This window comes from Aphis gossypii, chromosome 3 (genome assembly GCF_020184175.1).
Source record: "Aphis gossypii isolate Hap1 chromosome 3, ASM2018417v2, whole genome shotgun sequence".
Lineage (NCBI taxonomy): Eukaryota > Metazoa > Arthropoda > Insecta > Hemiptera > Aphididae > Aphis > Aphis gossypii.
In genome coordinates this window covers 23,372,467-23,391,237 of record NC_065532.1, presented here as the reverse complement: position 1 = coordinate 23,391,237, position 18,771 = coordinate 23,372,467, and the positions used below count along the sequence as shown (strand labels likewise).

General features: G+C 24.4%; 1 protein-coding gene across 1 annotated transcript in view; it reads right to left on the bottom strand.

Moving 5' to 3' along the window:
* LOC114132301 (protein amalgam-like) overlaps positions 1-16,832 on the bottom strand; it is a 307,230-nt gene extending 290,398 nt beyond the window's left edge. The window contains exons 1-2 of the mRNA XM_027997709.2: positions 16,681-16,832; positions 564-806 (exon numbers count right to left, since the gene is read on the bottom strand). Coding sequence (XP_027853510.1) covers positions 564-633 — 70 coding nt within the window. The 5' untranslated portion in view covers positions 634-806; positions 16,681-16,832. The remainder of the gene's footprint in view (positions 1-563; positions 807-16,680) is intronic.
* Between the last annotated feature and the right edge of the window lie 1,939 nt (positions 16,833-18,771).

The following is an 18,771-nucleotide window of genomic DNA, read 5'->3' as shown; positions in this document are numbered from 1 at the left end:
AAACTGCCGAACAAGAAAATACGTTTTTCTCTTGTATACTACTAAGCGGACATCTTTTATTGTGCCGGTCCAGTGAGACAAAAAAAAAAACCGTTGACCGCATAAAACTTTTGAATACAAACTTGGTGGATAAATACGGTTTTCTTTTCTTTTTCTTTTTTACGACATCTCAAACGACTATACTGAAATATTCAAAACGATTGGCTTAAGAGATGAACCTTTGATGTTTTATGCAGTGCATTATTTTTATTTCAGAACCGATTTACTAACTTACTGTAAAAGAATTATATCTATACTAATGCAGTGTTATATAGAAATATTTTGATTTTTATGCAAGATGAACATAATATAAAACACACTTAATAATTTAAATTGTGTGTACCTCAAAAATTTAAGTAAAAAAACGCCAAAGCCTTACTGTATACAAACATTTTTTGTATACATTAACCATCCATCGATTTTATTATGTTAAACCTTTAAATTTTTTAAATCGTGGTGGCTTACAAATCTAAGTATTTTCTTAAATAACAACTTGCTAAATTTAATAATGAGACTTAAATTACCTGAATTTGAGATCCATTGAAACGTCATCAACCATATTGATATCAATTTTAATTGCATTTTAGCTAACATGTGAATTTAAAATAAAATAGTTCACTTTATTTTTAATACTATATTGTATATTATACCACTTAAAAGTTTGCAATCGCACTTTTTAATTTTATTAAAAAAAAAAATTAATTTTGTTGAAGAAATACTCAAAGATTACTTTAAAATCACTATCATCTTCAAATCGATCAAATCACCTGAAAAAAGTTAAAATTTGATTAAAAAATAATTTATAATAAATAACATACCATATTAATAACATATTCTAACTTTTAATAAATTAGATAAAACCAATAAATATGTTATTGACTCATTTTAAATTATAAAAATTATATTTGCTTAACAATTACATCTTTTAAAACATTATTTTTTTATACATGTTATACATTTATATATATTTATTTTATCTGTTTATCTGCCACCGATTTTTTGGTCAAAAAGGGTTTTATGTGACCCGATCATCGATTATAAATTGAGCCAAGAGGTCATTTTTCGTATTCCTCAACAGTTTTTCTAAGTGCATAGAAAAACAACTCAGAACCGTCGAGAAATATTTAAAAAAAATATATTTGATCGTTTATCAACTATGATATTTTACATTATGGCTTTTAAGTTTGTTAAAACATAAACACTATCATTATACATCTAGGCAAACAGACACAAGAGTTATTAAAATATTAACACTCAGTATTCGTAACCTATCCGTGGTTTTCTATCTATAGATTATAATTAAACCATGAATCACTAATAACTATTCAGAATCACAAGATAATTTTTCATCAAAAAAAGTTTATTCAAAATAACTTCCTTATTTATATCAAATAAAGGTCATTGGCTATTTCTCAAATATAATAAAAAAATATTATTTTTGAAAAAACATCTTTTAAGTAAGTACTTATAATGATATTTTTATATATTTTAGAATTCTACGATAAGTTTATGCCAGACATAAATAAATACATATAAAAAAAACAATTTCAGTTACACCTTTATTTATATTTACCTATAAATAGCTAAGAAATATTGCGGTATCTATCATCCAATTTCAGTAATAAACTAAAATATATCTATAAAAAATGAAATGTTTTTGAATATTGTAAAGTGTAATGCATACTCTGTAAAATTAAAGAAGTTTTATAATACTTAAAATCTTATAGAATTTAAAACACATATAACTATTAATTTTTCAGTCACATTTATAAGACGTGTAGCATTGTAGCAACATGATTCAATTCGATATCTATATTTTTGAAAAATATTCAATAAAGTAATTTTAAAGAATCCATATTTATTCAAATATACGTTAACAAAATATATACGTTGTAATAACAATCATTATATTTATTATTCATTGAGTTTTTAGTTTTATTTTAAAGAATAAATTGAAAATTTTATTAAAAAAAAAATACAAACTACGTATATTACATTTACATAATAATATGTTAGTATTGATGTAATTAATTACAATAAACACAAAAATTATTACTAGCCTATTCTGCAAATGTGTATTTAAATTAACCATTAACGGGTTAAATAATATTTAATATATTATATTAAAACATAAAATATATCGTTAAATTTCGAGGCGTCGTAGTCACAACCGGAGGCAAAAATTCTCTCTCAACAATCCTAAATCTCACATAGTCTCCACATATCAATTGTTATGGCTATTCTTTGTGTCTTATAACGTTATACCTAATCATTGAAATTTCATAAAATAGTTAATAATATTATTATTATTTTTAATTTCATAATCTGAAATATACAATATTTTTATCGAATTATTTATGTTTAAATGTTGAATAATAAGATACTAGTTATGGTTTACTAATAAACGTTTTAAAAATTAAAACGGTTAATTATAAATAAATAAAGATTAATATTTTATCTAACTATTCTAGAAATCAAAATAATTTTTAAGACTTAATCTTTATTTTAGGGTCTGTGTGGGGCAGTATACATTTATAGATTTTACAATAATATATATATTTTTTTATTTTTTTTTTCAACTTCAATATCTTTTCTGATAGGGGTCATTCTTTTTTTTTTTCACTTTTTTACAGACTTTTAAGAAGAGTAAAGATAGTTTTCAATTTCTATGAATTGGCTTGAAGAAATAATATTATAGTGTGGTTACTGGTTGGAAAGTGTTAGATAGGTAGTTAGAAAATAATATGTCTACTTGAGTTTGTTCAGATAATGAATTAGACATTTCAACGTAGAATATTTTTCTGCAATTTAAAAATATCCGTAAGGACTTGAAACTTTTATTATAAACTTTTATTTACACAGTTCTATGGTAAGTTTCTATTGTATTACCTAAAAGATATTTTAATATTTAATTTAATTTAATTGTTTTGTATGTAATAATCATTTAATTCAAACTTAGAGCAGGCATAACATTTCCAGCGTATTCTATCAACTGCACCAAAAATATTAAATACAATATACTATGCGTTCTGCATCAAAAGCTTTTAAAAACATTTTTTACTAAATGTATTACAAATATCACTTAAATACACACCTTACATGATATGTGTACTTAATGACAAGATATACTCGACACCACTGACGACACCTGAAGCTGTACAGCAGAGCAAAGGTTACTTACATGCCCGTATTTTTAAATATATATTTATACTGCTACAGTAGATATTTACTTTTATGGCCAAAGGATGAAAATTGTAACTTTATTAAATTTTGTGTAACAGTAGGTACGTATATTTACTTGAATACAAGTTCAGGTTTAATAACTTGGCAACAATAATAATATTAATTTTTGTATAACATACACGAAATATCTATATGACAATAACCAAATTTTGAAACAGTGTAAAAATATCAAATATTTAATGGAATAAATTAAATTATAAATTAAAATTAAAATAATATTCAAAACTAAACACTTATGTTTTAAATATTTTATAGCTTGGATCAGTATAATATTTTAACATATAATGAACAGTTTTAATAAATGTACATATAAATTATTATATCAAAATATGTTCAATAAGTATACTAAGAAATTATTTGTCCCGGTATTTCATAATATATACCTAAATAAACCCATAAAGGTTTAACCAAAAATATGTTAACACCAGGAAATTCGTTAATTAACTTTTGTTCAAATTATTACTATTTATAAAGTAATTAAATATTTTATCCCAAAATTAAATGTTTGTCATACTTTGGAAATCCATATTCAAGTATTTGACAGATATATGCAGCAAAAGCATAGTTTCAGACCTTCGATGAAAGAAAAACACTTAAATCGGATCAATATTTTAGACTCGATACCTACTAATTTGTATAATCTATATTATATCTTCAATTTTTTTTTTTTTTAATGGGTTTAATTTATGGTTTGTTAGAGGTAAATATTGCCCAAACACAGTTACGCAGCCTTTTATTTGTTTAGGTACGTACTACGTTGTACAAACATTTTTTTTTTTAAGTGATGAATTTACATCGACAATATTTTATTTGACATGTAATAAAACAACGGTACTCTATTGTATGCAGAATAGCGACAGATACAAGAAAATAGAGGTCAACATTTAGAGCATGACTCCCTGAAATTACGACGCTGAATAATATAATAATAAAAGTGGAATGGTGTTTTTATTTTATTTTTATTTTTTCAGTAGATTATTCGATCGTTAAGATTAAGTCGTGACTCATCTAATTGAAGAACCAGGTATATAGTCGTTTCATGTTTGAGTCAAAGAGTTACGAATAATATAAAACATGATTCTAAGTACAAAATTTAAAATTTAAATACATACTTATCCGCATACTCGATAAATATAAAAATAATTCTTTAAAAAAATGTTTCAAATACTTTTAGAAAAAAATAATTCGAGCTAAGAAAAGATTGAAAAATTATAATTTTGTTCAATTGTTCAAATTACTGGTTAAGAAAGATAAATATAAGGTATAAAAAGTATGATGATTATTATAATATACCTACAGATACTTAAGGTAAACAGTATATTAAATACTTTTTTTTCCGATATTATAGTGGGCTATACCTTTATGATAATACAGTTATAGAATATCTATTTTACACTAGCGTACTGATATTTCGAAAATTCATTTTCCTTAAGGTTAATATAAAGTAGTAAATTATCTATTTTTATTAAATATAATATTGAAAATTCGCGTAAGCTGGACGAATAAACAAGCCGGTTTTCCACCGAGAATGACCTTAAGCAAAAAATAATTCTAAAATGATATTTTCCACATTTTAATCAGTACTTATTGTATTTATTCGAGATTAATTCATTGATGAAATGAATATGACTATTAAATATTTTTAACATTTTTGTTTACAATATATTTAAATTATTTTATTTTAACTTTAATATTGGATTTATATAATAAGTAAGACGTATACCTGATACCTACAGACCACGGAATGTTTCACAGTATTCGTTTCCTTCGACAACTATTATTTCTTGACGCGTTATTTTAAAATTTGTTAGTTTTACTTCAAACAGCGTTCGGTGTTAAACACTAAGTACTAACATATTAAGTTATAATATATATTTCAGGTATACAATAAACCTGCATAGCCTATACAGTATACCCACCTGATATTTATTTTTATTTTACAAACATGTGTAATGTATTTAGTAGCTAGACTCACCGCCTACTTCAGTACTTCAAACAATATGAAAGAGAATCTTCGGTTAGCTAACATGTTAGGATTAATGTTGAGCTTAGAATAAAGAGGTCTGTTTAGTAGGTAGTTTCTTGTGTCATATATTGTTTACGGTTGGGTTCGATATCATTGCTCACAGTAAATTGGATAGATACCTACGTAAAAAGGAACCTAAATAATGTATTCTAATGCTTTGAATGAAAGTCCTGAACCATATTGGCGTTTGATTATTTGCCTAAATAATTTTCTATAATATGTAAAGCAGAATATAGGCTTTAACATAATTTTATATTATGAAATTATTATAAATCGTATGAATGGCTGTGAAAATAAATTTAGAAATAATATAATATTACAATAAACAATGTAAACCTTTGCTAACCTAACTTTTACACTAATAAAACAAACAATGAATGGCTAAGTAAATAGACACAGTGATATAATAATATTGCAATAAACATTTACCAACTTGACTTTTAAATTAATAACACGAGTAATTTTAATTTAGTAGTCATGACAAGTTCATAAATTATTTAATTGTTAAATTAAAAATATAAATATTTTTTAAATAAATAGATTAATAAAACGAATTAAAATAAGTTGGATGTGATGTAAAATAAATTCATAAAAAATGTTATTTATAAAAGTAAAAAAACGTGTTATAAAAATGCAACTACCTATGAACGAGATGTTGAAACAGTTAAATATAATATTAAACTTAGATGAAAATTCGAGTCTCGCTAGTTTTATGCAATACTTCTTAAACATAAAAATTAATGTTTAATTATATTAATGGTATTTATAGGTACTAATATCTAGTATTTATAATCAATGCTATAAGTCATAACAAATCGATTTGTTTTGTTTTATGAATTCAAGTGTTTTAAATTTAATATTAATACATATTTTTCTCAGTAATTTAATATTTTATGTATTATATTAGGTACACTATCGTATACTGTTTTATAGTTGACTTCAATTTCCTAAGACCCAGGCACATCAATATTAGGTATTGTTAGTTGCGATAACATGAAATCATTGGTGAAAACGAATACATTTAAATAATTGCTAATAAAACTATGTATTGACGTGTAAAAAATAATTGGTTTTATAAAAACCGTGTAATTTTGTCGTGAAACCGTGTTGAATATCGACCGTGTCATTTCCGATATTATAACACAATATTGCATTTTGGTTATTGGAAAAACCAGGGCCACCGCAAATAGGTATTTTATAATATTTATAACACGAAAAATGTACTCTGTGCAATACGTGCGCATTATAATATTATTATTATTGTGCGTGAGAACGAGCAAAAAAAGGTGTACTGTGCAACCGAATGCATTGAGACATTATTGCTGAATAAGTAAAACGGCGGAAGCAGAGGCACGAGAAGTAATAATAATATCGCATCAAAAAGCAAACATATATTAACATGGGAAAGGCGCTCCATAAACTGCTGATAAAATACAACTGACGCACATTACACACTGCTAGTAACGAAATAATAATAACGTCGTTTCCACCGTTTTTTACATTATTATATGGATGGATGCAATAAAATACCCTTTTTCTGCCCTTTTGTATAATGTTAAGTCAAAAGGCCGCTCGTTTTTGTTTTCTATATTTTTTTTTTCAACATATTATTATACCTACACCTCCCCCTCCCTCGTTCACCTCCCCGCACAATACATCGCCACCGTTGACTACAGAGCGTATTGCGTGCACTCGTCATTGTGGTCCTTGTACCACCAAACTCGTGACGAATAATGACGTTTTAACCATAAAAAAGTGGATTACAACAAATAGTAAAACAAAACATAATAAAAATAAAAATAATAAAATAGATTTCAAAAAATCAGGTCAACACTTAAACGTTAATATACATGGTAGGTAAATTGTTTTTTTTTTTTTTTTTTTTATGATCTTTTTATATATCCTCATAATTTTGTGCTAAAATGAACACTGTTTATTATCTACAAGAAAGTATCATAATAATTATTATATTAATGCATTTTTACAGGTGTTTAAATTACCGATTGTATTTATTTTATTACTAAAAAAGGGACTTACTATAAAGTTCACTCCGGGTTTAATAATTTAAATATTTCAACTTACACATGATAATGTATACGCTAATATTGCTTGAATAATTTCAATCGATTTTGTTTAATTGTATAGTTAAAAATGCAAACAAAAATTAAGTTGAAGTGATTGTCTTTAATCAAGCGTAGTATTTTCTATGGTATCATCGGTAGGTAATTATTGGTATTCAAAATCCAAATAATTCAAATCTAAAAATTGTTAATCTGTATATAAATTATGTTAGGATAAATTTCAAGTGGCACAGCAGAAATAAAATGACATTTTGGTCTTGGAATTATCGTCTACTTAGTGGAATATTCTTGTCAGTGTAAATTATACCATGATAATGGATGAATGTTTCCTGCAGATTTTAAACCGGAAGACAATACAAATAATTTAGATATAAACAATGAGGAAAAAACACTGATATCATAAGGTTGTATGTTTTTGGCTTGTATTGTAAAAAATAATGATATTTTTTAAGTTTTTTTTTTTTTTTATCTTAAAATTAGACCAACGAGCTTTACTATAGACAACAATTATTTTAAATTAAATTGTCTATGGTTTTAATATTTTTTCTCGTGAGTGGTGGACACACAACACTTTAAAAGATCGTGGATATAAGTTTATATTTTGGAAATTTTCATCGACCTTGTAACTAGAATTGAAACACAAACATTTAAATATGATTATAAGACATTTCATAAAACTAAATTACAGTATTATAATATAAAATACAAGATGCTTCTGGCATATTAGACTATCATCTTTGGAAACATTGGTGGCAACTGAAAACCATATTTAGTCTAAAAGAAAAGAAAACATTCTTTAACTATTCCGTAGAGATAGAAAATAAATTACATTTAATCTAAAATATATAAACAAAATAAAAAGTAAAATATTAAAGTTTAAATGTGAGAGGTCTTTTAAAATCTGATCAAAATGAGATATTCTGTACTTAAATTCAGAAATAATTATTCTTATTTTCTTTATACTTTAATATACTCGTATATTGAATATTTTATTTATATGATGTTGAAAATGAATTATTATGTTTGATTTAATAAATGACAATTTATTCCTGAGATTTTAAGATTTTACTAAATTTTTATATATTAAATTGAATAAAAGTCAATTTATATAAATCAAATACAATCTGATTGATTTAGTAATATTGTTTTAAAATTTATTCTTCATTTTCAAGTCATATTGTACTGAGAAAATATTCAATTAGCATACCTAATACTCGTATATAATATCTCTAGTGTATCTCTTACTAAATCAAGATATTAAGTCATATTACATTCATTTCTATACAATATATTTAAATCAATATCTTTGATTAAACATGATGTAAAATGATTCAACATTTTTATATTATCGTACAATAAACACTATATTTTTTACTTAAAGGAACTCTGTTCAGAATCGTTTTTCTCACTGTGCTGATTTATGATAGAGATTAAATTCATAATAATAATTCAGCACTATCATGTGTGCTACGGTAAAGGAAGCGAAAGGAGATAAGTGATCTACTCTCAATCGAAGTATATAGGTACATATTGTTTTACTGTTTTATAAGTATATCGCTATATATAAAATAGACGTAATGTAATGTCATTAAAAAAATTAACTCAGATAAAAATGTATCATGAAAATATTTTTACACAAATTAATTTATTATACTTGACCTTTTAAAATAAATTAATATATTTAAAGTGCTTAGTATAAAGTTTTCTTAAGCTAATAGAATAATAATTATTAGTATAAAATATGTAAGTAGCTGTATATGTACAGTTAATACTTTCGCTTCTTAACTTAAAGTTACAGTTTATTTAATAGATTTATAAGAAGTATTTTTTTTTTTTTTTGTAATACTTATTACCATTTCCTAAAAATACATAATGATGTACATTATATTATTATATTATGTTAAAAGTATCAGGTATAAATTAGGTTCTTAAAACATATATTTAATATAATTATATTTTTATTATAGGACTTATTTTAATTGTTTAAGAATAATAAATAAAAAAAAAACAAATTAAATAATAAATTATTTATTTAACCTTATTAAAAATAAATAATGATATATCGTAAGCATAATACATATCAAATAAATGTAAATATTTATGTAAAAATGTAATTAGACGTCAGTAGACCCTTTCTTGTGAATTAAAGTGCAATCAAAAAGAAAAAAAATGAATAAATAAATAATTTTTATGAAATATAGGAAGTGGATTTGAGAAATATAAAAACCCTTTGTATGATCAAACAGTTATAAAAATACTTATGAATTATGTTTTACGTTAACTGGGAATGTAGTCAATATTTAATATATATATATATATATCCGTTTAGATTTAGAAACCGAACGTCAACTGTAGAATAATCGTAATTTCTTATAAATTAATTAAACATTCTCGATACTCGATAATCACGTCCCGGGGTGTTTGATAGTCAATTTTGATAAAGTATAAAATATATATTTATTACCTACTCGAATAGTTTTTAATGGAATTAATACTTGGCCGATTGAATATTGTACTTAATATAAATACAGAATTTGAATGGAAATAGCACTTCGCAAACACTGATTTGTACATTAACGTAATAGAAAATACTGTATGAAAACGCGGAAACAAATTTTTTATACTTAGTTTACAGGTTAATATGTCATAATATACATCAATGATTGTAAATACAATTACCCGATTTTTATTTGATCGGCATTCCGGGTCAACTGTATTTGTTGTACACCGATGCTCTGTTTTAATATTATTATTTCCGACGGCATCTGTATTCATCGTTTGATCGACAAATTATAGTTGACATTTAAGGGTACAGAATGGGCATTTTTTTTTTTTTTTTGTTAAAGGGATAATTAACGTTTTGCAGCTTGATTACAACCAAATTTCGCACATATACACAATCTAGTCACTGTATAAATATCTAAGTATTGGGGTACTAAAAAATAAATTAAATTGCACACATATAATATAATACAGTAGATAATATATTAAACAAAAACACGAGCCTCTCACTAATTGTTTATTAAATATTGACCGTATAACTGTAATATATTCAAACAAAAGCGTCCATGCAAAATATCAAACGAGCAAAAGTTTCCGTAACGACTCTGTCCAACAATTTTCTCAGAAGGACTTTGTAGCATTAAGTATAAATATAACGTATCTCCGAGATCTCGTATTCAATTTCTGAATACGAAATCCGACTATGGTCAACAATCTTGGAAAAGAATCAATCTCGAAAGAAGTCTTATACTGCAAGTTTTGTTCATTCCACTTCGATCCAGGAAATATGTGTTATTTTAAACAGATTTCGTCAAGGAGTTAGATGATTGGCGCTGTGTATGTTTCCGATCCTAAACAACGGTTATGATCGTTTTCCAAGACACGACCGATCACAGTGGTGTTCGAGAAGTTCCGTTGCTTTGTTATCTGACATTCTACGGAACTAATTGGGTCAGGAGACATCTAACCGATCCAAAAAACACGATAAGATGACTAAAGTAACGCGTATTCTTAGTAATTTCCTCAAAATCCGATCGATATAGCACACCATTATACGACCTAACAACAATAACGGGTGTAGACGGATTTCCCTCAACAGCTGTTTTTGGAATTTCAAAAATGTCGGTTGCCCTCACATATTATTATACACACGATTATAATACCAACCAGTAAAATAAGAGAAGTAAATATATATATAATGCATAAAAATAAAAATATTAGCATATTAGATTTTGAAAAATCTGTTAGCCATTAATAATATATTTAAATTTTTTACTACCAATCACTTTATAGCATTTTACTTCTTTGACAAATTATATTGCATGCCACTTATAAATAATTATTGTATTTATTCTCTTATTATATATATTATTATTATTATTCACATATTCACCTCCCCTATTTTACGGGTTGATATTATAATTAAGTAGTTGGATGAGAATTGGAGTATAAAATACTCAATTTTAAAGGCGACTGGTATACATGCCTCTCTTAAGCTCATTAAACAGTTAAACATAATTTGTCAATCAATTAAATCACAAATTACTATTAACTATTGTAAAATATTATGAAAACTAAGTAATTATTCATTCATAATAATAATATAAAATACCAATTCTTACTATTAAACATTAATCACGTGGTTTCTTAGGAGTCTGGCGTAAAAATGTACAAATATACAATACATTTAAATTTTTTTAATATAATACCTACCACAATCTATATATATACATATAATATATATATATATAATATTAAAAGAATATAATAATTACCTATATTTAAAACTATTAATTAACCTACCATAACAATAAATCATAAAAATACAAGTTCTTGATAATTTAATTTTTACTAAGTATAATTAAAAAAATACTAGTTCATAATAATTTTATTTTTAATAAAACGTTTTTTTTTTTTAAATTTTAAGAGGTTGTAAAAGAAAAATAACTAAAATAAGACTTCTAAGCATTATTAAAATATGAAAGTAAATATAAATTATTTTTTTTCTTTTCAATTTCACATTAAAATTAGTTTAAATTGAAATGAAATACCATTCTAAGATTTTTAATATTTCACTTTTATACAAACAGCAATAAATTACTTTATTATGTCTTTAAAATCAAATTTAAGGCTATAATTAATATATTGTGAGTGGTATCGCATTGTGCACATTTTTCTTCGAATACTTAAAAATGAAACGATTTATGCCGCCGAATTTTCTATTTGTAACGAAAATACTGTTGAAGCGAGAGAGCATTTACCTTGCTCTGAAAATGCATTTTTTTTTCAAAAATATATTGTACCTTTAAATTCAATGCAATAGTATCATCGATCCTTTCAGAATTTCAAACGAGACGCATGTATAGGTAATACCAAAATGTATAATATTATATTATTATCAAGTAACATGCGCTCGGCGAAACAGCGTGGAGGGAGGCAACAATGATATCGAAGAAAATTGTGCTACCTCCGTCATATTTCCGCAATAAATTATTATGCAGATTTAACCATTTTAATATATCGTATAATTCATTTACTCAATACGATGTTAAATAAACCGCATAAGTTAGGCAAACCATACGGAAAAAATCCCATTTATAAAACTAATAATATAAGTATACGTATAAACTTTACATATCGAGTAACACTTTTTTTTGGTTTTAATAGCTTTTATTTTTTTTTTTTTTTCAGAATTGACCACCAAAGTGCTCTTTGTAAATAAGTTATGTAAGTCAACGTTGAATGTGTTTGTAATTTTATTTAGTTGTTGAATTCAATGAATTGTTTCTGTTGTCTGTTAGATAGTATTACGACGTCATGTGATTTGCTTGCATGCAAATAGTAAAACAAACATGGTACCACAATACACTGATAACAATCAAATTATGTAAACGTTTTCTTTAGATAGGTTCCTAGTCTATCTCTAAAAAAAATCACTAAGACGTCTTAAATAGATTTTTAGATAAGCTATTTAATTGATTGGATCAAAATGTTGAAAAAGATATTTTTTAGTTGCGCTTATTTACCCGGCTTTAGTAATAAAATACGTTAAATTTTAATAATACTTGATAGTTTAAAATTCATAAGCAGTGGTTTTAATGGTTATATACACAATAAATATAAAAATCAGTAATAAATTAAAGGTGTACGTCAAAAAGTTAATGGAAACAGGCCAATAATACTTTATCTGTTTACTAAATAGTTAATAAAACATTTGTATTAACTAATGTATAATACGCTTAAACTACAATATTATGTACTATAAGTAATAAAAAAAAACAAATTGTAAAATGAAAAAATAATAAATAAAGAACTATATTTCTTAGGTACAATTTGTAAAGACAGTTTTCAAATTGTATCTGAAATAATTATTTTATAAACATAATAATCAAAAAATTTTAATAAATTTTAACGTTTCATTGAAATATAGTGGAAAATCTACTCGAATTTCACTAAATACAAGACCAATTTAAAAATATGCCTTTAAAAAAATGTTGTACAAATTTAAGTTTTAGTTTATCACGATGAGAAATAAGCTTAATGATATTGTATGATTTTCAAAGTGATTCGTTAAACTAAAAATATCATAATTTCAGAACATCTCTAGTATATTATATACCTACATTATATATTTTTTAAATTTTTAGTTATTAAAATTTTGTATACTAAGTTTGAGCAATTTAATGAATTACCATTGTTGTTGAAGCTAAAGTAAAAAAAATTAAATCCACAATTTTAAATAATATTCTAGCAGGTATAAATTTTTTGACTATAAAAATCAACAATATGTTTTAAATTATAACTTTTAGTTAAAAAAAAAATGTTATATTTTTACCATTAATATAATACCTACATAAAAAAAAAAAATAATAATAATCAAAAATTAAATGACTCAAATCATTTAAAATGTAAAAAAATGATATCAATTGTCTAATTAGTAAAATAATTTTCATAGCATATAACTAATAAACTATTAGTTCGTAAAGGAGTATTAATATAAATATAAATACACAAATATACTTAAAAATATCCAGAAAATGATCTCATACAATATTTCCAATTAAAAAAAAATATATAAATAATTAACGTATTCTCTATAAGAAAATTTTGAAAATAATTATTTTCATAACCCTGTGTTAATAATTTATCTTACTTATAAATATTTAAAAACAAAAAATATTTTATGTCAAACAGTTCATTCTGTATCCTTTAACATTTTTAAATATTTTTACAACGATTTCTTGTGTACATGATTAAATAATGAATAGATTGAACTGATCATACAGAAATCACAAAAAAAAAATTAAATATTTTCTGGTTTAGTACAACAAAATTTAAGATAATACCCTCGACCGTTTGTATAATATATAGATTGAGTACTTTTTGTAATGATAGATAAAATATTCAAGAGTATATTATATTAAGTTTATAAGTTTATTTGAACGAACATAATCTTAAAAAACAATCGACGATGGAGTGAAATCAATAGTTCTATCTCGTCATTCCAGGGTCGTGCCTATAACCACGCTGTTACTATCTGTGAGTAATGAATATGGAACAATAACCATTAACAAAATGTTGTACTTAGACTTCACCACAATCAGAATATGCTGTTTATAAAATGTATTATTTTCAACTATAGTGCATAATGATAATTTATATCCATTAACTGTTAAGCTCTAATTATTGATGGTAAGTACTCAAATAATATATATATTATATACTTATCGCAAAATGATATAGGTACAATTATTTAAAAATTTAACTTAGATTTAAACAAATAAATTACGATCAAAAAATAAATGTTAAAATACCCGAACCTAACGGTTGCATTACATCAAATCAATTAGGTATATTCCAAACTAAATAAACTAATAAATATTGAATGATTTAAATGCATTAATTTCACTATACAAATTTAACAATACTTTTTTTTTTTTAATGAAAAAATTATAAATAATTTCTTTCATACATAAAATATTTCACAACAGTTAAGGAATTAAAAAAAAATAAAAATGTGTACAAAATAACATAGGTTATTTTAGATACCTTAATATGATATATTTATTTTGATGAAAACCATTTAATAAGTACCTATTTTATATTGACAATTTGTTGTATTTACGTTACAAGGAAACAATTCTGTCGATTTTCCTCTCACACATACACACATATTTAAATTAATACAATTTGTGTAAAAATAACTATAATGATTATTGTTATATTATGTATTATATCATAATTTTATTTATTATTTATTATTTATTTTTTTTTTTTGACATTCGATGTATTATTGTAATTGCTTTTTTGAAAATTGTATTTTAATGTACCTTTCAATCTGAAGTGTACACAAAATGCAAAAACATAGGTATTCAACACAGTATTAAATAGTATACCCATATATTTCGCACTTGGAAAATTATATAATCATGATTTTATTTAATAAAATAGCGTAGTTAAAATATCTCCGGTCATGGCGTTATTTTTTTTTTTGAACAATTAGAAATGACAAAGAGATGTTTTCTATTATCGATACCGATAAAGTAGGTATTGAAAATGATCAATACCTTTCGACAAAATTGATGAATAACCTATAGCTGCTAATACTATTATAGCATTTCAATAGAGGGTATAAAAATCTTTTTTTCAGTTCTTTTTCACCCGAAAGCGCCGATGCTAACCGATGGTAAGAGGTTTGGGTATTGTTTTTTTTCACAAACTCTTGCCTAAATATAAATTACCTATTATGTGTCATTCACGCATACGCACACGTTTACAGTAAAATTGTAAAATTTCCATTTATTTTTATTTTTTTTTTTAATAGCTTTGGCAATGACTGTAGGGGTCAACCTTTAAAGGCCGGCACGTTGTTGAGGCTAAACAATAATAGACGTGTACACCGACAATACTCTGGACTCTGGGGGATTTAATTCAAATCCACGACCTTTGTTCCATTTCAATTCGCGGTGTTGCTCTTTGAAATTATTATTTTCGTTATATTATTATAGTATACACTTTTGAAAAAAAAAATTCTGAGCAGATGCCAAAAATAAATATTATCATATGTTTAAAGAAAATGACAAATTGGTATAATATAGTCCATAGTCACAATTCCCTGAATTCATAAAATAATGATGACATATTGACAATATTCTGATTGGTACTATACTTTTATACTTAAAATTTATAATCATGGCGATATTATAAAAATAAAATTTTCAAAAACCGTTAAGGAAAACAATAAAATAAAATTCTTAACAGTATGAATAAATTATTAACGCAGTTGTAATATTATATTTTATAACACTATATGTATTACATTCTAGTCAAATATTAAATTAATTTATCGAGAAACATTCATTCAAGATTTTTTATTAAATATTGTAAAATTTAAATAAAGAAATAATAGACATTGGAAAATTTATACTTTTGATAATATTTTTACCACGATCGTAACGAAAATCACAAAATGTATAATTATAAACAGAGTATATATTTAGCATTTTTTAGTTGGATTCCATAAAGTTATATATAAAATATTTACAGTTATTTTTGTATAAGTTCGTAAGTAAATCACCAAGTGCCAAATAATTATTTTTATAAACACCAAATATCTGTTAAATATTAAAAAATATAATCATTATTAAACATTCTTGTTTTAAAATAGAATATCGCAACGAACGTGAAAACGAGACATAATCTTTCGTTTAGGTGAAATAATTATCGAAGCTTTTAAATTATTTTGATTTTTTCTTAAAAATCAAAATGTATTACGTTAAAAGTACTAACCTGTTTTCTTTATTTAATTCAGCGACCGATTTGTGAAAATCTCATAATCACGTGAATATTTTATTTTATGTAAAACAATTTCCATTAGCGTAAACAAACCGGTAGAGGAAATAGATAATTATTACCGACGACTGTCCCGTAACGATATTAAAGGCACACTGGATACAGAAAACTTTTCACGGTTTTCCCTAGTTTTCCGCAGCGCTCCCTACACACGGAGCGCTTAATCTAGTGATACACGGTTGTTAAACGAATACGGCATTAAAGATGTATTCTCGTTTTTTTGAAAACGTTTTTCCAAACTTTTTAACGTTTTTGGCCGTTTATCCAAAAAAGTAGGTACCGACGATAATTATTTTAAAAAAAATTGCAGCTTAAACTTAAATATTTTGTAGGTACAAATATACGTATAATATACACAATATGTAATATTTATATAAATATTACGTTTCATTAATATATAAAAATGTTTGATAATTTTACAAAAAGTACATAATATGATTATACTTCATAATTATTAAATAATGTATTCATAAACATTCATTTTTGTTTCCGATTCCTGGGTAAATAATTTGGCCTAGTATTGTAGTGATTTACATACTTTTTTTCATTTCTCGATTATAAAGAGTTTTGCGGAAACTTATATTTTATAATATATATATACATCGGTAAGGAAATTGAATATAGTTAGTATAGGTACTTAAATGGTTTTATATTTTTAAGTATTATCTATAAGCCATTTCTTAAAAAATATTAATATACGTTAAAATTGCACAACACATGACTACATAGTAGCGAGTGCGCTTCATTTGAAACTTAGCCGTGTTCCAAAATCTGTCTATGTATTATGTTGTATTTATAACAGTTTATTTTTAATTTGCTGTTAAAAAAATAAGAAATATTATTGTTTAATATTAGTTTTTAATATTAGTCTTGTAGATAATGAAAAAAAAAAATACATATTTTTAAATTAGTAATGTAATTATTTTATTTCAAATGATCAAATATTTTATTTTTAATTAACCTACATCTAACAACTGAATAAGTATAATTGAAGTCTAAAATGATCAAAAAATATTGAGTACTACATAATATTATGATACAGTAGAAGAACATTATTTTAACTCATTAAAATATTTTACATAATTTAAAAATAAATACTAACATGAAATACGATATATAGGCCGACTAAATTTAACCTATAAGTGTATTCTGTTTTATTCTCTATTGCTTGCTTGTCTTCAACCAGTATTGTAAATTTTTTTTATTTTTTTTTAATTTGTTACCAATGTGTGATGTGAAATCGTCTTGTTCAAAAAAATGATCTCTGGTGTTACTCTGCAATTGTTTACTATATAAATCGTATTAAGTGTTTTGTAGGTTCGTCATTTTTTGAAATTTAAAATAACCGTTTAAAAATAAATAAAAAATCTTTGTAACCAACAACAATTTTGAATTCACATAATGTTATTATTAATTTATTGCAGTGTATAAATATAATGTAATTGTTTATAAGTTATATTTGAATTATTTAAATTTCTGGGTCAAATAGAAGGGTAATTTTGAATAGCTTTTGTCTACTCAAGATAGTTTTTGCTTACATGCTGTCTCACTCTTTCTTATAATCCATACGTCCCGTATTTTAACTTGTCCCGACAAAAGTTATATGAGACTCATTTTGTCCCTTTTTTTCAAGTCTATCTCGTATTAATCCTGTTTTTTCCTTACTCTTAATATACACTGTATAATGTATATAATTCTGTATTTTTGTTATTAATTATTAGCTAGTATTAATTAATAACATTATCTTTCCAGAAAACACTAAGCAATTTTAGGACTGTTTTCGGTGGCGCATTGTTGTTGGTGACGTATAACGTACATAATATTACTACTCTTAAATTTTAATATTATTTAATTATTAGTACAATCCAACAAGCCAGTTTTTAGACAACTATGTGTGTATTACGGATTATCATATCTATTTACAATATCCACAATCCACTTATTAAATATATTTAAATGTTTTTTTTTATTATTTCGTCCATTATGTACTCTGTAGATTGTCAGTAATAGTCTTAGTGGCGTTTCGCG